The sequence below is a fragment of the Schistocerca piceifrons genome, chromosome 3 (genome assembly GCF_021461385.2).
Source record: "Schistocerca piceifrons isolate TAMUIC-IGC-003096 chromosome 3, iqSchPice1.1, whole genome shotgun sequence".
NCBI classification, from domain to species: Eukaryota; Metazoa; Arthropoda; class Insecta; order Orthoptera; family Acrididae; genus Schistocerca; species Schistocerca piceifrons.
The window spans coordinates 780,123,955-780,145,319 of NC_060140.1; the positions used below are offsets into that span (position 1 = coordinate 780,123,955).

Genomic DNA, 21,365 nt, shown 5'->3' on the forward strand with positions numbered 1-21,365 from the left:
AAATCTCTGCAGAAATCAACTGTGAGGTTGTTGTCGTCTTCTTCAGTCCAAAGACTGGTTTGATGCAGGTCTCAATGATGTTCTATCCAGTACACGCCTCTTCATCTCCAAAGAACTACTGCAACATACGTCCTCCTGAATCTGCTTACTGTACTCATATCTTGGTCTCCCTTTACAATTTTAACCCCCACACTCCCTCCAGGACTACATTGGTGATCCCTTGATGTCTCAGAATGTGTCCTGCCAACCGATCCCTTCTTTTAGTCAGGTTTCACCACAAATTTCTCTTCTTCCAAATTCTATTCAGAACCTCCTCATTAGTTATGTGATCTACCCATCTAATCTTCACATTCGTCTGTAGCACCACATTTCAAAAGCTTCTATTCTCTTCTTGTTTAAGCTGTTTATCATCCATGTTTCACTTCCATACATGGCCACACTCTATACAAATACTTTCAGAATGGACATCCTGACACTTCCATCTATACTCGATGTTAACTAATTTCTGTTTTTCATAAACGCTTTTCCTGCCGTTGCCAGTCTACATATTATATCCTCTCTACTTTGGCCATAATCAGTTATTTAGCTCCACAAATAGCAAAACTCATCTACTGCTCGAAGTGTCTCATTTTCTAATCTAATCCCCTCAGCATCGCCTGAATTAATTTGACTACATTCCACTACCCTCATTTTCCTTTTGTTGGTATTCACCTTATATCCTCCTTTCAGGACACTGTCCATTCTGTTCAACTGCTCTTCTAGGTTCTTTTCAGTCTCTGACAGAATTACAATGTCATCGGCAACCCTCTAATTCTTTTTTTTTTTTTTTTCTCTCCATGGATTTTATTCCTATTTCAAATTTTTCTTTTGTTTCCTTTACTGCTTTACTAACTCATTGACAAATTTAGATAAAACTGTAACAGTGAAACGAGTCAGCAACTTCAGCTAACACAATGTAAATACATTTGTCTCAAGACTAAATGAAACATCCTGGTCTTTCAGCAAGCAGTACTCAGTAAACACAAACTACAATGCTTTCGTATCAGAATTCATGAGTTTTTTCGATGAATGCTTCCCCTTCATAACAGCATATGACAAAAACTGTAAAAAGAACTCATGGATAACAGAAGGCATCAGGAGCCAAGTAGAAATTCTTGGGTAACATAAGAGATATCACCAGAATGAGATTTTCACTCTGCAGCGGAGTGTACGCTGATATGAAACTTCCTGGCAGATTAAAACTGTGCCCGACCGAGACTCGAACTCGGGACCTTTGCCTTTCATGGGCAAGTGCTCTGCAGAGTGAAAATCTCATTCTGGAAACATCCCCCAGGCTGTGGCTAAGCCATGTCTCCGCAATATCCTTTCTTTCAGGAGTGTTAGTTCTGCAAGGTTCGCAGGAGAGCTTCTGTAAAGTTTGGAAGGTAGGAGACGAGGTACTGGCAGAAGTAAAGCTGTGAGTACCGGGCGTGAGTCGTGCTTCGGTAGCTCAGATGGTAGAGCACTTGCCCGCGAAAGGCAAAGGTCCCGAGTTCGAGTCTCGGTCGGGCACACGGTTTTACTCTGCCAGGAAGTTTCATAAGAGATATCAGTTTGGTTGATAACAGGAGAAAATATAAAAATGCAGTAAATGAAGCAGGTGAAAGGTAGTACAAAAGACTAAAAAATGAGATTGACAGGAAGTGCAAAATGGCTTAGCAGGAATAATGGGCGGACAAATATAAGAGTGTAAAAACATATATCACTAGGGGAAAGCTAGAAGCCACCTGCAGAAAAATTAAAGAAGCCTTTGGAAAAAAGGAACCACCTGTGTGAATATCAAGAGCTGAGACTGAAAATCAGCCTTAAGTAAAGAAGGGAAAGCTGAAAGATGGAAGGAGCGTATGGGGGTTCTGCGCAAGGAGATGTATTTGAGGGCAATATAACAGAAACAGAGGACATAAATGATTATGGGATGGGAGTTACGATAGTATGGGAAAAATTTGACAGAGCACTGTACAAAAGGTGTAAGTCATAACAAGAGCCTGCAAGTAGACGAGATTACATTCCAACTACTGATAGCCTTGGGAGAGCCAGCCATGACAAAACTCTTCCATCTGGGAGCAAGATGTATGAAATAGGCAAAATATCATCAGGCTTCAAGAAGAATGTAATAATTCTAATTCCAAGAAAGTAGTTGCTGACAGGTGGGAACATTGCTGAATTGTCATTTTTATAAGTCATTGTTGCAAAATACTAACATGAAGTCTTTACAGAAGAATGGAAAAACTGGTAGAAGCCGACCTCAGGGAAGCTCACTTTGGATTCCGGAGAAATTTAGGAATGCACAAGGCAAAATGAAATGAGTGTGTGTCATTGTTAGCCGGGAGGCCCCATCCGGGTGAGTTCGGTCGCCGAGTGCAAAACGCCACATTGGGCGACTTGTGCGACGGGGATGAGGATGAAATGATAATGATGACAACACAACACCAAGTCCACAAGTGGAGAAAATCTCTAAGACAGCAGTTATAAGAGTCAAGGGACATGAAAGTGAAGCAATGGTTGAGAAGGGAGTGACACAGGGTTGTAGTGTATCCCTGATTTTATTCAGTCTGTACATTGAGCAAGCAGTAGAGAAAAAACAAAAAAATTGGAGTAGGAATTAAAGTTCAGGGATAATAAATAAAAACTTTGGGATTTGCTGATGACACTGTAATTCTGTCAGAGACAGTGAAGGACTTAGAAGAGCGGATGAATAAATTTGACAGTGTCTTGAAAGGAGGATATAAGATGAACAATGAATCTTGCCATTGGTGTGGATGCCTGCGGGTCTCAGCAATATAGATGGTCATACCATAGGTGCAACCACAACGGAAGGGTATCTGTTGAGAGGCCAGACAAACATGTGGTTCCTGAAGAGGGACAGCAACCTTTTCAGTAGTTGCAGGGGCAACGGTCTGGACAATTGACTGAACTGCCCTTGTAACATCAACCAAAACAGCTTTGCTGTGCTGTGCTGGTACTGCAGACAGCTGAAAGCAAGTGGAAACTACAGCCATAATTTTCCCGAAGGCATGCAGCTTTACTGTATGGTTAAATGATGATGGCGTCCTCTTGGGGAAAATATTCCAGAGGTAAAATAGACCCCCATCTGGTTCTCCGGGCAGGGACTTCTCAGAAGGATGTTGTTATTAGGAGAAATAAAACTGGTGTTCTATGGATCGAAGTGTGGAATGTGAGATCCCTTAATCGTGCAGGGGGTTGGAAAACTTAAAAAGGGAAATGAACAGGTTAAAGTTAGATATAGTGGGATTTAGTGAAATTCAGTGGCAGGGGGAACAGAACTTCTGGTCTGGTGAATATAGGGCTATAAATACAAAATCAAATAGCGGTAATGCAGGAATAGATTTAATAATGAATAAAAAATAGGAACACGGATAAGCTGCTATGAACAGCATAGTGAACGCATTATTGTAGCCAAGATAGACATGAAGCCCACACCTACCACAGTAGTGCAAGTTCACGAGGTGCTATCCAAAATTTTCGGGACTTGTGCTGCCATCTGTTGAAAACCTTACCTTTGGACCAATTGTCACCATCACCCTCGAAGTACAAGGCATGTTTTATTAAGTAAGTACTGTTTTGATATAAAAAAAGACGTGCTAAGATATCTCAATAATTTTATTTTTACATGAAAGCCTGTACCTTAATCTAGGCACTGACGCCATTACAGTCTGATTCTTCCTTGTTTAGATTGTGTACTGAGTGTTTAACATGCCTCCGATAATCATGAGTCCCGCCGACTGTGGAGTACAGGCTGTTATAAGATTTCTTAGTGCCAAAGGCCTAAAAGTGATCGATATTCATTGTGAGATCTGTGCAGTTTACGGAAAAAACATTATGAGTGATGGAATGGTAAGAAAGTGGGTGAGAGCATTTAAAGATGGCCGCACAAATGTGCATGATGAACAACAGAATGGGTGTCCTTCGGTCGTTAATGAAAGTTTGGTGCAGGAAGTGGACAATAAGGTGAGAGAAAAGAGACGTTTTACGATTTCCTCCTTGCAGGATGACTTTCCTAATGTTTCTCGTACTGTTTTGTATGGCATTGTGACCGAGTACTTGAATTACCGAAAACTGCGTGCATGTTGGGTACTGAAAATGTTGACGGATGTGCACAAAACCAAACATTTAGACAGTGCATCGACTTTCCTTGAGTGGTACCACAACGACGGTGATGATTGATTAAGCCAAATTGTTATGGGCAATGAAACATGGGTGGCCTACATCACACCAGAATCAAAGCAACAGTTCATGGAAGATGAGCAAGGGCGTCACTTTGCTGCAAGACAATGCCCGTCCGCACGTGACGAATCAGACCAAAGATCACATCTTTTTGATGGGAAACTCTAGATCATCCTCCGTACAGCCCAGATCTTGTGCCCAGTGACTACCATCTGCTCTTGCACTTGAAGAAACACCTGGGTGGTCAGCATCTTCAAGACGATGACAAAGTCAAAACAGTGGTGATGCAGTGGTTAACAAGTCAGGCGGCAGGATTCTATGAGGAGGGTATTCAAAAACTGGTACAACGTCATGACAAGTGCCTCAATATTGACAGAAATTATGTAGAAAAGTAAATTAAGGTACAGGCTTTCATGTAAAAATAAAATTATTCAGATATCTTAGCATGTCTTTTTTAAATTTCAAAACGGTACTTACTTAAAAAATATGCCTCGTAGTTCCCATCCATACGTACACACCGGTCCCAGTGCTTCTGCCACTGGTCAAGTGTTTCCTGAAAGTGCTGTTCTTTGAGGGTGTTTATCACCGCCAGCGATACTTCTTGAATCCTCTCTAGAGTGTCGAACTAACGGCCTTTCAACTTGAGTTTCAGTTTTGGGATTAGCGCAAAGTCGCAAGGTGCCAATCTAGCGAGTACGGTGGGTGGGGTACAACCGCCATGTTGTTTTTTGCCAAAAAGGTCCTAGTGAGCAAGGACCTGCGACAGAGCTTGTTGTCGTGATGCAACAGCAAGTTCCCTTGACATCAAAGTTTGGGCAGTTGTCGCCGCATGTTTTCATGGAGCCGTCTCAAAACGCCACAGTAGTATGCGGAATTCACTGTTTGCTTGGGTGGGACGAATTCTTTGTGCACAATTCCCTTGGTATCAAAGAAAATGATGATCATATTCTTCACTTTGCTCTTCACCTGTCTTGCTTTTTCGGGTCTTGGAGCGCCCAGGCTCTTCCACTGGGACGATTGTTGCTTTGTCTCTGGGTCATAACCATAAATCCAGCTCTAGTCGCCGGTTATAACCCGTGACAAGAAGGCTGGATCATCAGATGCAGTCTGACAAAGGTCTGTGCACACTTCAACATGCTGTGCCTTCTGATCAGCAGTCAAGATCCTTGGCACAAATTTTGCAGTGACACGATGCATGCCCAATTCGTCAGTCAACATCCGTTGACATGTCTCATAACCAATACCCACTTCAACCGCAAGCTCCTGAATGGTTCAACGTCGATCCGCACGAACCAATTGTTGAAGTTTGGCAACAACGTCTGGTGCTGTGCAGCTAACAGGCCTTCCAGTGTGAGCATCATCTTCAACATCTGTAAGGCCAGCCCTGAACCGCATGCCACTCACACATGCGTACGGCTCATGCTCTGTCCTCCAAACACTTGTTGAATCATTGCAAGGGTCTCCGTAGCACTTTTCCTGAGACTTGCACAGAATTTGATACACACGCGCTGTTCTGTTCACGGATCCATCATAAAATTGTCACACACCAAACACAGAGTATTACGGAAATCACTGTGGACACGCAACATGTCCTCCCAGCTGAATGCCACTCTGCACACTGACTCATAAGATATGCAGCTCTCGCCACCTAGCGGTGCAAAGATCTACTACTCCTACTTTCCAGATGGCAGCACCAGTCTCGAAAATTCAGGATTCCACCTTATATATGCCAGCTGGCTGCACAGATGATGAAATTGAATAAATGTATGATGAGATAAAAGAAATTAATCAGATAGTTAAGGGAGATGAAAATATAATAGTCATGGGGGACTGGAATTCAATAGTAGGAAAAGGAAGAGAAGGAAAAGTAGAAGGTGAATATGGGCTGCAGATAAGGAAAGAAAGAGGAAGCTGCCTGGTAGAATTTTGCACAGAGCACAACTTGATCATAACTAACACTTGGTTTAAGAATCTTGAAAGAAGACTGTGCATGTGGAACAGACCTGGAGAAACTGCAAGGTTTAGATTGATTATGTAATAGTAAGATAGAGATTTAGAAACCAGGTTTTAAATCATAAGTCATTTCCAGGAGCAGATGTAGGCACTGACCACAATTAATTGGTTATGAACTGCAGATTAAAACTGAAGAAACTGCAAAAAGGTAGGGATTTAAGGAGATGGGACCTGGATAAACTGAAAGAACCAGAGAATGCAGAGTGTTTCGTAGGGAGCGTTAGGGAACAATTGACAAGAACAAGGGAAAGGAATACAGTAGAAGAAGAATGGGTAGCTTTCAGAGATGAAATAGTGAAGGCAACATAGGATTGGAATACTGACAGTAAAAAGTTGAGGGCTAGAAGAAATCTTTGGGTAACACAAGAGTTACTGAAATTAATTGATGAAAGGAGAAAACATAAAAATGCAGTAAATGAAGCAGGTGAAAAGGAATACAAATGCCTCAAAAATTCAATCTACAGGAAGTGCAGAATGGCTAAGCAGGAATGGGTAGAGGACAAATGTAAGGATGTAGAAGCATGTATCACTAGGGGTAAGATAGATACTGCCTACAAGAAAATTAAAGAGACATTTGGACAAAAGAGAACCACCTGTACAAATATCAACAGCTCAGAGGGAAAACTGGTCCTAAACAAAGAAGGGAAAACGGAAAGGTGGGAGGAGTATATAGAGGGTCTATACAAGGGTGATATACTTGAGGGCAATGTTAGGGAAATGGAAGAGGACGTAGATGAAAATGAAATGGTAGATATGATACTGCATGAGGACTTTGACAGAGCACTGAAAGACCAAAGTTGAAACAAGGCCCAGGGAGTAGACAACATTCCCTCAGAACTACTGATAGCCGTGGGAGAGTCAGCCATGACAACAAAACTCTTCCACCTGGTGAGCAAGATGTATGAGACAGGCAAAATACCCTCAGCACTCCGGCCCTTTCTTCCTGGAATCTCAAATGCTTATCACCAGCTACAGAAGACTATGTTCCATGATACAAAAGTGACTGCACTGAAGGTCGTGAATGAAAAATACAACCACTTGACAGAAGCATGTATTGCAAGGATAACTAACAATGACAGAACGCAGCCCTTCGAATTCGTCATTTTAGCAGAATGCAATCATAATGTCATTCTCCACCAGAGCTTCTTGCAAGCAACACAAGCAATCATAGAATGTAGAAGATCACAGCTCCAGACTGCTGAAGCTATTCCAACAATCACATGTAACAAAGACTCTCCGGGCAGCTGTTTGCTGCTGTTGAAAACATAATTATCCTGTGATCATCAATAATAAGTTTTCCAGTTGTCAATGAAGACGCACAGTTAAACTGTGAAAGGATGGGCTTTAATGAAGAAATATGCCTTGCTACCACTAAGACAATGCAGGGAACAAAGTTACTATCGAACGCAAATAGGATTTGGCCTGACTGAGGAACAATGTTGGTGAGTCTATTTTTGGATGCTTTCAAATCCAGAGTGGAGAAAACACAGACCAAGCAGCCCACGGTAAAACACCTTATGAACACTGGAAATCATCCACCAATCAGCCAGAACTAGTATTGCCAGCTGAACAATGGATAATCTAAGGAAGTGGAAGAGATGCTACAAGATGACTTTGTTGAACTTTCACATAGTCCTTGGTCCTCTCCTGTGGCACACAGCATTTCTGTATCGACTACCAGTGACAAATCACAAGTAAAGATGTCTATCCATTATCAAACAATGGAAAATCCAGGATGTAATGTAACAATATTATGAGAAGGAAAGTTGCTACTCACCATATAGCGGAGATGCTGAGTTGCAGATAGGCACAACAAAAAGATTTTAACACTTAAAGCTTTTGGCCTGGCCTTTGTTAACAATATATACACATTGCAGTTTCACTTGCCTGCAACTGCAAAATGTGTGTGTGTGTGTGTGTGTGTGTGTGTGTGTGTGTGTGTGTGTGTGTGTGTGCACGCGCGCGTTTGCACGCACCAGTATGTGTGTCTACTGTTGACAAAGGCCATTGGCTGAAAGCTTTAAGTGTGAAAATCTTTTTGTTGTGCCTATATGCGACTCAACATCTCCGCTATATGGTGAGTAGCAACTTTCCTTCTCATAATGATGTATATACATTGCTGCACACTAATGATACCCTAGACTTTTGAAAGGAGCAAAGCATTTCTCTACTATGGACATTCACACAGGTTCCAGGAAAAACAAGGCTGAGAAGGCTGACCAGGAAAGGCCTGCCTTCATAGCTCCTGACAACCTCTAGGAGTTCAAAGTCACGGTGTTTGGACTTAACATTCCAGCCCTCTTCGAACATATGATGGACAACCTGCTTTGCTCCAAAACTGGACACTGTGTCTTTGCTATGTGGACGGCACTGTCACTTTTCGAAGACGTTTGAAGAACTTCTACGCCAATTGACAACCATGTTGAAGTGTGTTCTGATGGTAGGTCTCTGTCTGATCAAGCGAGATGGCGCATTGGTTAGCACACTGGACTTGCATTCGGGAGGACTACGGTTCAATCCCGCGTACGGCCACCCTGATTTAGGTTTTCCTGGATTTCTCTAAATCACTCCAGGCAAATGCCACCATGCTTCCTTTGAAAGGGCACAGCCAACTTCCTTCCCCATCCTTACCTAATTTGACAAGAGTGATGACCTCGCTGTCTGGTCTCCTCCCCCAAACAACCCAACCCTCTTTGCCTGAATCTCAAAAAGTGCCTCTTCATCACCCAAGAAATGTTGATCTTGGGGCACCTGACGAATGGTGAAGGAGTCCGTCCTGATCCAAAGAAAGTAATAGTAATCGCAGATTTTATGACTCCTCAGCATATCTGTGATGTGAGAAGTTTTCTTGGAACGTGCCCATATTATCAGCAATTCATAAAGGACTTCTGTACCATGAAACTTTCCTGCAAGAACTACTGCAGGAAGACACAAAATTTTTTTTTGTATGAGGCACAAGAAAAATCTTTCTTTGTCAATGCAGAGGCTCTAACATCTTGTCCCGTTCTATTATTGTATGACAAGAATGCTGAGAAGGAAGTTCACACTGACCAAGCTGTTTTGGCATAGCAGCAGTTGTAGTACAAATTCAGGAAGGTGCTGAAAGACTGATAGCTTATTCTTGCAGAGTACTTTCCACATCTGAGAAGTGCCACTCTACAACAGACAAAGAGTGCCTTGCAGTTGTCAGAGTTATCAACAAGTTCCAGCTGTATTTATTTGGAAATCATTCACCACTGTGATGGATCATCACTCTCTATGCTTGTTGAGTAGGCTGAAGGTATTTGTCAAGCTGACCAGTGAGAGGGGCATTGAGACTTTCAGGAGTGTGACATCACAATGGCATACAAAAAAGAATGCAAACAGAATGATGCTGACCATTTTTCAAGGAACCCAATAGTGGAGCACAGCAGCATCGACAAAATCTTTGTCACTCTGCATTAAATGACATGGTTGTTGAACAGGAGGAAGACACAGCACTGCTGGAAACTACAGAAATATTGAAGAATGATGAGTCGATCGAAGGAGGATTCCAGTCAATAAATGAAACATTGTATAAGAGGAACTATGATCCAATGGGGCAGAAATGGTTGCCTCTCATCCCACCTCATCTGCAGCCAGTGATCCTAAAGTATTTTTATAGCACTCCAACATCTGATCACCTTGGATTCATCAAGATTCTGTAGAGAATCAGAGGCAAGTATCACTGATCATGCCCCCGTCAATTTGTTACAGCACTATGTGAGCCACTGTGAGGTATTCCAACAATGGAAGCACGTGACATAGTTACCTCCGGAGCACAGGTATGAATCCCACCTACAGCAGCACTATTCCACCACATTTGAATTGGCGGCTTGGCAAGAGTCACAAAGCTGACAAAGGGGAATTTATAGATAATAGTCGGCAATGACTACCTCACCCACTACTCTGTCACCAAAGATGTACCGACTGTTAACGCTCTGGAAATGGAAAAATTCCTTGTGGACACCACCATTCTGAAGCACCCTGTGTGACAATCTCTGAGCATGGAGATGTTTTCCATTTGAGGCTCGCACCAGAGGTAACTTCACATTGTAATATCACCCACAGGATGACAACTGCCTAGCATCCACAGATGAATCTATCTACATTTACAGCTACATGGATACTCTGCAAATCACATTTAAGTGCCTGCGAGAGGGTTCATCAAACTGCTTTCACAATTCGGTACGATTCCAATCTCGTATAGAGCACGGAAAGAATGAACACCTATATCTATCTGTATGAGCTCTGATTTCCCTTATTTTATCATGGTGATCATTTCTCCCTATGTAGGTCAGTGTCAACAAAGTATTTTTGCATCTGGAGGAGAAAGTTGGTGATTGGAATTTCGTGAGAAGATTCTGTTGCAATGAAAATTGCCTTTCTTTCAATGATGTCCAGCCCAAATCCCGTATCATTTCAGTGACACTCTCTCCCATATTTCGCAATAATACAAAATGTGCTGCACTTCTTTGTACTTTTTCAATGCACTCCATCAGTCCTATCTGGTAAAGATCTCACACTGCGCAGCAGTACTCTTTAAGACAACGGACAAGCGTGGTGTAGGCAGTCTCCTTAGTAGATCTGTTACATAGAATGGCCTTACAGAGCACTTTAATGACATGCTGGCAGATGTGGTCTCAATCTACATTGGTGTCAAATGTAGAAATTGGGATACAACAAAACACATTGTGACCTTCACATACAACACAGTGAAACAATACACAACATACAAAACAGGTTTCACACTGTTCTTTCTGCTCCACGGTCTTGAGGCTGAAATGATAATGGAAACCCTGTTCTTATTTCATCTGGACAATGCTCAGGATACCTAAGTAAAGGATTATGACCCAATGTTAAGAAGTCAGCACGCAGAGATTATGTCTGTGTCTTCCACATGTAGCCCTACTACTGTCCAGAGGCAAAGACAGACTATGAGAGGTTCAAGGAATCTGACAACTCACTTCATGATTGCAAAGTTTTGACGGAAGGGGTTACTTCGATGCTCGTCATAGTTTAGAGGATGTAACAATACGACCAGAATATGAGGATCCACCAGCACTGTTGTACAGTGACAAGATCTAGATCCAGAATGCAATAGTAGGCTCCAATGACAGCTTCTGAAACAGTGGGTTACTATTTCTGCAGGAAAGGGAAGAATGCTGTGAGCTCTAGAGCCATCGGTGTGGTGTCTTATATTTGCAATGTTTCTTTACCTGTAACATTCAATAGTTGTATGAGGACCAAACCACTGTACAAACCACCATAGAGTGCATTGCAAAGGGTACCCTGTATCACAACTAGTTGTTTCATTTACTGTTTCACTCACTCAGAGATAGAGCAAGGGAAAAACCACTGCCTATATGCCTCCATATGAGCCCTAATTTCTAGTATCTTATCTTCGTGGTCCTTAAGCCAAATATGTGTTGGCAGCACTAGGATTGCTCTGCACTCAGTTTCAAATGCCGGGTCTCCAAATTTTCTCAATAGTGGTCCCTGAAAAGAGCATAGCCTCCCACCCAGGGATTCCCAACTGAATTCCCAAAGCATCTCCATAACATTTGCGTGTTGTTTGAGCCTACTGGTAACAAACCACAGGCAGCCTCTGAATTGCTTTGATGCTTTCCTTTAACCTGACCTGGTGTGGATCCCAAACACGTGAGTAGCACTCAAGAGTATGTCACGTTAGTATCCTATATGTCTCATTTACAAATGAACCACAGTTTCCTAAAATTCTCCCAATACAGCAAAGTCAACAACTCGCCTTTCCTACCACAATCCTTACATGTTCATTCCATTTTATATCACTTTGCAATGTGAAGTCCACATATTTAAACAATGTGACTGTGTCACACACAATGCTACCAATGCTGTATCTGAACATTACGGGTTTGTTTTTCTTATTCATCACCATTAACTTATATTTTTCTACATTTAGAGCCAACTATCCTTTATCACACCAGCTAGAAATTTTATCTAAGTCATCTTGCATCATCCTATGGTCACTCACCTTCGACACCTTCCCTTACGCCACAGCATCATCAGAAAACAACTGCAGATTGCTATCCACTCTGTCTGCCAAATCATTTATGTGTACAGAAAATAATAGCAGTCCTATCACACTTCCCTGGGCCCACCTGATGATTCCCTTGTCTCTGATGAACACTTGTTGTTGAGAAGAATGTATTGGGTTCTATAGCTTAAAAAGTCTTTTAGCCACTCACATATCTGGGAACCTGTTCCATATGTTTGTAGCTTTGTTAACAGTCTGCAGAGCAGTACCATGTCAAATGCCTTTTGGAAATCTAGGAGTATGCAAACTGTCTGTTGCCCTTCATCCATAGTTTGCAGTGTATCATAGTGTTAAATGCTTTCAATGCTACGTGTTGTATTTCAATGATGACCAAGCTTTCACATTAGGTCTTGAGTGAGGTTAAGAAGAGACAACATGAACAAGAATATTCACTGATGGAGGACTCAAATCAGTTATTTGATTTTTCTGACAGCTGCCAACTTTAAGCAAAATAGTAGCAGTGTGATTCTAGGATGAGCTACATTCAATATTATAAAAATTCTACACTTATATTGTTGTTATAAGGAAAATTAAGCACATGTTAGTGACGGTAACGATAAATAGTCTTGCTGAACAACAAAAACAACAACAACAACAACCACCACCACCAGCACCACCACCACAGAATATTTTCAACAGTGGCATCCAAGGCACAGGGATTTGCAACTTCATCAAAAGTTCATTAAGAAGACTGAGGAAGTATTTGTATTTGGCAGAAATTATATTCATGAACATCCTTCTCAAGAGGTAAATTGACGTGTTTTGCAGAAAAATGTAGGAGAGACATAGTTAAAAAAAATGGCACTACTTAAAAAAGCAAAGCAACAAAACCAGACAAAGACTTACCTCAATTTAGTGGTAAATTTTAGAGTTTTTTTTTACACTCTCATTACATAAGAGACATTTAGGGAAATTGGAAGAGGAGACTTAATGGCAGCTCATGTAGCCATTGCAAGAATTATAAGTAAAGTTTGCAATACTTTTTGCAATCACATATTGATGAAATAACTTTCAGTAAATCCACAGTCTCTCTTTGACCAGACTCAGAAAACATACCAAGATTCTACTACCTTAGCTTTGCTGAAAAACTGTACCAACTTCAAAACAGGTGAAAACAAAATAAGCACTCTTAGTATTGAGAAACAATTGAAACGAAAACATTGTTTTTACAGTTTCAGGTTTCTACCAATCATTTCCAATGGATAAACTAACACAATACACAAATAACAAGGCACTACGTTCTGACATAACTCCTATTAGGTTTTGCATTGAATATGTTGCTGAATTACTTCCTGTCCTACACAATCTCCTGACAATCTCCTTGGTAGCAAAGGATCCTGTGCAAGTGGAAAAAGAGAGTAGGTGACTCATTTTTAATAATGTAGAACAATAGATGCATTAATTGAGACCAGTATCTCTAGCATCCATGTGTTGCAGAATCCTACTGGAGTATATTATAAACTCCAGTATTATAAAATTTTCCAAGAAAACAGAATCCCTCAAAGACTCTGATGTGTTCAGAAAAAAATCATTTGTGTAAAACATGGATTACTTTTTCATCCTATATCTTGCAAACAGTAGACACAGTTGAACAGGTAGATTCCCTTTTTAATAGGTGTTCCCCAATGTACCATATTGCCAACTGAGATGACCATATGGAATACTTCACAAATACGTACTAGCTGAAGAATTTTTCACTGTCAGAATCCAATATGTTGCACCGCATAAATTTTCAACAGTAACATCAAATGCGCACCACTGAGACATAAAATAATCAATAAAATAATGTTCTCAACACGTACAGAGGATTTAACAGATAGGGCCAGCAGATGTCTCCACAGCCAATATGAAAGCATGATGATCATGAAATTGTAAAGAAATGAAGAATAACTAAGAACTTTCGCTTCAGGTAACAAGTGGCAGCTCCCTTCAAATCTGCAGAAATAAAAGGTACTTCTCCTAACAAAAATAAAGAACCTAACAGTATATATACCAGGTGTCCCTCTGAGTCTTTGGGTGCATTTTGTCTGGTTTTTCGGCAGCTATTTGCAATTTTGTTTTTACAGTGTATAGCTGGAGTCACCCCAAACAAATACTGTTCATCACATCTTTTATGCAATGTTCAGTGAGGACACAAATCGTCGATTTGTTTCACCGTTACACAAAAAATGATTTTAAAAGTGGAATCTGACATGCTCATTCGATAGAATGGTCTGAAGGTAGTCTACTGTGATCCTCATTTTACTGATATGGACAATGGCAAGTTGAAAAGTAATGCCTCTGAATTTTTTATGTGAAAATAATTTAAAATAATTTTAAATAATAAAAATTTTGTTTACATTCTACATCCTTATTCTTCATGTGTTCATATTTATTTCTCAACGTATTCATCCAGGTATGAGCATATTTCTCCCAATGAGAGACCAGTCTGTTGATACCATTACTGTAGAATGACTGACTCTGTTGACAGGCCCACAACCTTACCTCTGCTTGCACTGTTTCATCATTATCAAAGTGAAGTCCTTGAAGGTGTTTTGGAAACGGATGAAAATTGGATGTGGTTGGGACCGTACGGAGGATGACTGATGACAGTGAACCCAAGGCGTCAAATTGTTGTAGTGATCGTCTGTGGTCTGCCATTGTCATGCTGAAGGAGAGGGTGTTCCATGTGTGAACAAATGTTTTCTGCAGTAGTAACTCGATTACAACACACTGTTTTTTGCACAGCAGATTTTTTTCTTTACGCACTGCTACAATACATGTTACAATTCTGAGTGCTATAGCGGCAGAGGGCTGCAACTTTCATTACCGAAGTGGGAAAGTCGACCGAGTAATATGCATGACGTTTAATACCTCGACTGATATTGAGAAGAGAATACAAAATTCGGAGGCATTACTTTTCAGCACATCTTCATATTAACAGAGATAGCAAAACATGAAAAATAACCAGGACTCCAGCAGTGACAGCACCACCACCCCAGTCTGTGCTGACTACTATTGCTATGCTGCAGCACTGGTCAGTTGACGCTGGAGTACTGATTACGTTTCATGTTTTACTGCCCCTGTTAATACATATTGATAAAACAAATATCACACTAAACTGATCTGGAACCGATCTATCGAACGGGCAAATAAAATTCTGCTCTGAAAATCATTTTGTTTGTAACAGGAAACAAACTGACACTTTCTGTCGACACTGGGCATTGCATGAAAGATGTGATTAGCAGTATTTGTTTGTGCCTGATGACTCTTAGGAGGTACAACCTGTGTAAATGATATACCTTCTAATGACAGATGATTCTCAAATATTTCTATTTGATGATGACATTAGCTGGTAGTGAAGGATGTTGAGTGCAATGTAGGCTACATATCAAATAGTAAAGTTCAAGACATAAGTTAACAGCTTCTAGAAAATAAATTGATGCCAAATCACATTAAGACTCAGTTTTCACAGTTTCAAACATACAATTTAGCTAAAACTAGCATTCTGAATACACAGATAGAGCATATGATTAGCCAGTCTGAATAATCTCAATTCCTATGTGCTCAGATAGACTGTAAACTGTCATGAAAAGCCCAAATTCAGGATCTAGTTAAAAAAAAACCTCAGTACTATTATATTTACAATTAGAGCTGAATCTGCAATAAGTGGTCATCCAACACAAAAATTAGTCTACTTCCCTTATTTTCATTTGCTTATGACGTACGGCATTATATTCTGGGTTAACTCTTCCCATTCTCAAAGAATATTTTTGACTCAGAAATGGACATTTTGGCAATATGCGATACAAGTTCATGAAACTTCTGGGAACCCCTGTTCAGAACTCTGGGAATCCTTACATTGTCCTCTTAAAACATTTTCTTTAAAGTTTCTTGTTATTAATAATAAGAGTTAATTCCTAAGAATTAGCAGCTTCCATTCAATTAATACTAGGCAGAAACCCAACTTGCATTTGGGTCGCATCTCCTTAACTCTTGCGCAGAAAGGTGTACAGTATTCTGCTGCATACATTTTCAATAAGCTACCAGAAGAACAAAAAATCTTAGCAGTAGTCCTTGCACTTTCAAATCTAAACTGAAGAATTTCTTCATAGGTCACTCCTTCTAATCTGTCTAAGAGATAATGGGAAAATTTAAGCAAATTCCTATGTCATATTGTTGATTTTGTGAATATATATTCAGCAGTTTGTCATTTCCAAAGCATTCATGTGAAATTTATTTTATTAATTATTAATTTTTCTGGTGTAATTTCATGTACTGACTTGTGCCATGGAGATTGGCTCCTTAATTTGATCCTACAAAACTAGACATGTAAACAAATAAAATTATTAGTAATACCAAATGTGTTACATAAAATTTGACTTCAGCACATCTACAGCGCAGTAATATGATCAATGTAAATAAATGTTGCAAACTGCTTTCTGCTTGATGATGCTTGGCTACAATAGCCTAAGACTTTTCTTATGTACTTCAGTGTACCTACATTAACACATCTGTAACAACTTTTCAAATTACCTCCAAAATTAAATTACATTTCAGATCATTTTACTTACTCTGTATTATGTAGTCTTGTTTTTATGATGTGTTCTACATCCTTGACAATATATCTAGATGACAAAATGCATATCCAATCCCACCTACAAGGGAAATGGGAGAGATTGAGGTGTGTGAAGAGGTGTAGGGTGTCCCTCCTTCCTTGTACTACATGTTAATGGTGTAGGGCAGAGTGGTTAACACTGGCAAGAAGTACTCTTCACCAAGCACTGAAGAGTGGCTTGTGGAGAGTATATGTAGAAACAGATGAATACGTAAGCATGTGTGAATTAACTACATACATTATGAAAAAGGAAGCAGTCTACTTCCATTTGGACGACAGATGCTGTACAGGATTGGGGAAATAGTGTTCGTTCAAAATAGTGAGCTAGTGCTTTTATATTCTCTGGTTTTAATATGTGTGAATCTATTATAACTGTGCAGCCTGACTTCTGCTGACACTCTGATATTGCAGTTTTAACTCCCAAGATAATTAGGGGTTGTACTGCACCTTTAAGGAGACACAATGCTTGTACATTAAAAATAATAATAATAATATGCTTAGACTGTCCACACACATCAGATATTGAGTAAATTTGACAACAGGAAATAAAAATCTACTTGGCAAGGATTTAAAAGCTTTGAAAAATGTTCAAATGTATGTGAAATCTTATGGGACTTAACTGCTAAGGTCATCAGTCCCTAAGCTTACACACTACTTAACCTAAACTATCCTAAGCACAAACACACACACACCAATGCACGAGGGAGGACTCGAACCTCCGCCGGGACCAGCCGCACAGTAGTGCATGACTACAGCGCCCTAGACCGCTCGGCTAATAGCTTTGAACTCTCCATCAAACAATATGGAAAGTATTATGACAACATTTAAGACCAGAACTACACAGGGTTCAACTTCTGCTAGCAATTAACGAAGGCAATAAGGAAATTTACACTCAGTTTTCTACTGCCTTCAGAAAAGGTAAGAAACTTTCTCACTGTTCGGATACTGCAATGGTACAGTCAATTTTTCGAAAAGTTAATTTGGGGGAGTTGACAGCTACATGTTCTCACAACACATGAAATGACTTCCACTACTTGACAGGATTTCTTATACAGTAGGGGTAGGTGATCATTCAGATCTGACACAAATTGCAACTATGTAGAAGTCTTGATCACACAAATGTTACGTGTTTTGAAAAATCATTGTCAGACAAAAGCTGTGGGGCAATGTACAGAAATTTGTGTACCCTGTCCCATACCTTGTCTGACAATGATTTTTCGAAACATTTCATATTTAATAAAGAACTGTGCCATCAAGATATTTTCATGGTTGCAATTGTATGAAAATGATACCCTTACATGTCATTTATGGCACACACAAAATCAATTTAAATAATATCTACTGAACTAGCTTCACATCAGGTTGTAGTTTTAGATGACACTTACCCAAATGCAACACGTTCCCTGTAGAAAAATGCCATTAATAGGTACCGTAACCTCACTGAATCGTGGCGCTCAAATATAAGTGCTCTAACTCTGTTGTCTTTCCAACCACTCAGAAATAAGGAGACTGTTTCATCTTCAACTGGCTGAACTAATCGATATGGAAATCTACTTCTCACAAATTCTGAAAATATTTTTGGAATTATGAAACAATGTTAACTTTATTTAACAATACACAGATATCAATAATTCTCTGATTCTTACCAACAATTTTTTGAACACTAAAAAGTGAGTCTCTATAAATACTAGCTTTCCCATCCAACAGTACAACAAGGGTAGGCAGTGTATGGATGCCAATTTTTTTTGTCAGCATTGGCTCATTTTCTGAATGAACTGTAACAATGCCAAATCCTAATGGCTCCAATTCTTCTATTAATCTTCTCCATACTGGCTCCACTTGCAGACAAGCAAAGCACCAATCCGAGTAGAACATTACAAGATATGGAATTCTGAAACTCTTTGGTACAATTTTGTTCTCAAAAGCCCTGAAAATTGATATAAAATTAGTATAAAAGATGGAAATATTTGTGAACATCAAACTGTACAAAATTACAAATAATAAAAAACACTGATAGTATAAAATTGTAGATGATGAGTTCCCTGAAGATCACTTACCGAGTTGTGACACTAAGCTGATGAAACGTAGTGATGTCACGATCCTGAAATTGAAATTTAAAACTACCTCCATGAGTGCCAAAGAGATCATCAAATGGATCTCTTCGATACTGACTATAATCACGTTTTGGACGTAGAGGTGGAGTTTCTTCCGTTATCCCAAAATTGTCATACTTCTTTCTTCGTTCAGGATCAGTTAAAAGCTTAATGGAAGGAAATAAAATATTATTATGCTGACTATTATAATATTTATAAACATTTAATTACTGCATATGGTACACATGTCCATCTCTAAAACATTAATACTAAAGATCCTCACTGAACTTGTGTCCGCATCCCCGACAAACTCTTTGCATGACCTGATACTGCCTGTAGCTGTTATTTTTTTCTTTATTTGTATACAACTGCGCACATCCAGACAAGGCCTTTTTTAAATAACTGTACAAAAATTCAACGATGGCATAAATGGCATAATGTCAGTGACCTGGGAGTTCTCATCTTCTTCCACTGTGACTATGTTACAGATTTAAATATAAATTTTCTTTGAACTTAACAAAGAGGGTGGGGAGAGGGGAAGAATTTCAAACAAGTTTGTTCTTCACTGTATTCACTTAATTAGCAACATTAATTGACAACTGTTGCAGAAAACTTACTGTCACTAAAAAACAGGATGGGACGTAGGGCCAGATCAATGGTTACTCCCAGCTGCCTTTCTCTATTTACTTATAAACATCTGCATGTATCGCTTGGGATATGAGACATTGGATTATTAAAGCAGCATTTTCTGGCAGGGAATGAAACTGAATATAACAAATTACCCAAGAACATGAAAAAGTTTACTAAAACAAGTAAGGCATTATATGTAATCAAAGATTATTTAGAAGATTCAGATTTTTTTAGTGGTCCTTAATGAAAGGGGGTTACTAAACATCTTGTCACATTACAATACTGTAACACTTCTGCAAGAGAATCATGTGCCAAGATCTTCAGTGCATGACAGTAACGTCTTGTCATTATTCTCAGTTCAACATCTCACTCAGCATGGGGAGATGCTGACTCAGTTTTTCAGGTGGACTGAGGGGAGAACATACATCTACATCTACCTCTATCTACATACATACACCTATACACCGGTAGCCACCGCATGGTGCATAGCAGAGGGTACTTTGTATACCACTGTCACTTTCCCATTTTCTGTTCCACTTGTGAGTGGTTTCCAAGAAGAACGATTACTGGTAAGCCTCCATGTTGCTTCAAATCTTATTTTATCTTCACGGTCTTTTGCAAGATATATGTAGGAGCAAGTAATATACTGGTTGACTCTTACACATATGTACATTCTCAGAAATTTAACAGCAACCACACCCCAATGTAGAATGCCTTTTTTGTAACATCTGCCACTGGAGCTGGCTAAGCATTTTCGTGACATTTCTGCACTTACTAAACAAACATGTAATAAAACATGCTGCTCTTCTTTGGTCTTCTCAATTTCCTCTATCAATACCATCTGGTACAGATCCCAGACTGATAAGCAACATTCAAGTATTGATCAAATGAGGGTTTTGTAAGCTAACTCCTTTGCTGATGGACTACATTTCTAGAGGATTCTTCCAATGAATCTGTCTGGCATCTGCATTACCCACAATTATTTTTATGTTATTCTTCCACTTCAAACTACTCCACACACATACTCCTAGATATTTTATGGAAGTAACTGTTGCCAGTGACTGTTTTGAAATAGTGTAATCAAACAATAACATATCTTTTGTCAACATACATGCAATATTTTACGTTTAAACAATGGTTGGAATGTCAATTTTGAGAAGGATTGATTTCTATGCAGTGTAAAGATAACACATTGAGATGCAGACAGGCACACCGAGCAGACTGTTACATGTTAAGCTTTCGGCCAAATCCTTTTTCAAAAAGGAAAGGAAAACGAATACACATTCAGACACCTCACACTAAGATAACCAACATCTCTGGTCGCTCTAGCTGGACTGCAGCTGTTGTATTGAATGAAAGCAGCAATCAGGAGTGAGGAAGGGCGGAGAGAAGAGCGCTGTCTCGAAGAGTATGCAGGGATGTGAATGGGGCAGGAAAAGGCTGCAAGAGACAGTGTTAGGACTGTGGGGAAGGGAATGGGAGCGGGGCAAGCAGTGGAACAGAATAGGAGCAGCGAGGGGAAAAGACTGGTGCATGCATTAGAAGAGTGTGAGAACAAGGAGGGTGAGGGTACATGAACTGGTAAGCAGTTACAGGACAGATGAGGTGGAAACTGCTGAGTGGAGGGTGTGGGAACTGTAGATTATTGTAGTTGAGGCTCGGATAATTTTGGGAACAGAGAATGTGTTGTAAAGATAACTCCCGTTTGTGCAGT

The 21,365-nt window shown here is 39.9% G+C and overlaps 1 protein-coding gene across 1 annotated transcript in view; it reads right to left on the bottom strand.

Moving 5' to 3' along the window:
• Nucleotides 1–21,365, bottom strand: part of LOC124788021 (dnaJ homolog subfamily C member 16) — a 176,346-nt gene that overhangs the window by 131,917 nt on the left and 23,064 nt on the right. Inside the window, exons 3-5 of the mRNA XM_047255082.1 lie at nt 18,986–19,188; nt 18,575–18,855; nt 18,314–18,494 (exon numbers count right to left, since the gene is read on the bottom strand). Coding sequence (XP_047111038.1) covers nt 18,314–18,494; nt 18,575–18,855; nt 18,986–19,188 — 665 coding nt within the window. The remainder of the gene's footprint in view (nt 1–18,313; nt 18,495–18,574; nt 18,856–18,985; nt 19,189–21,365) is intronic.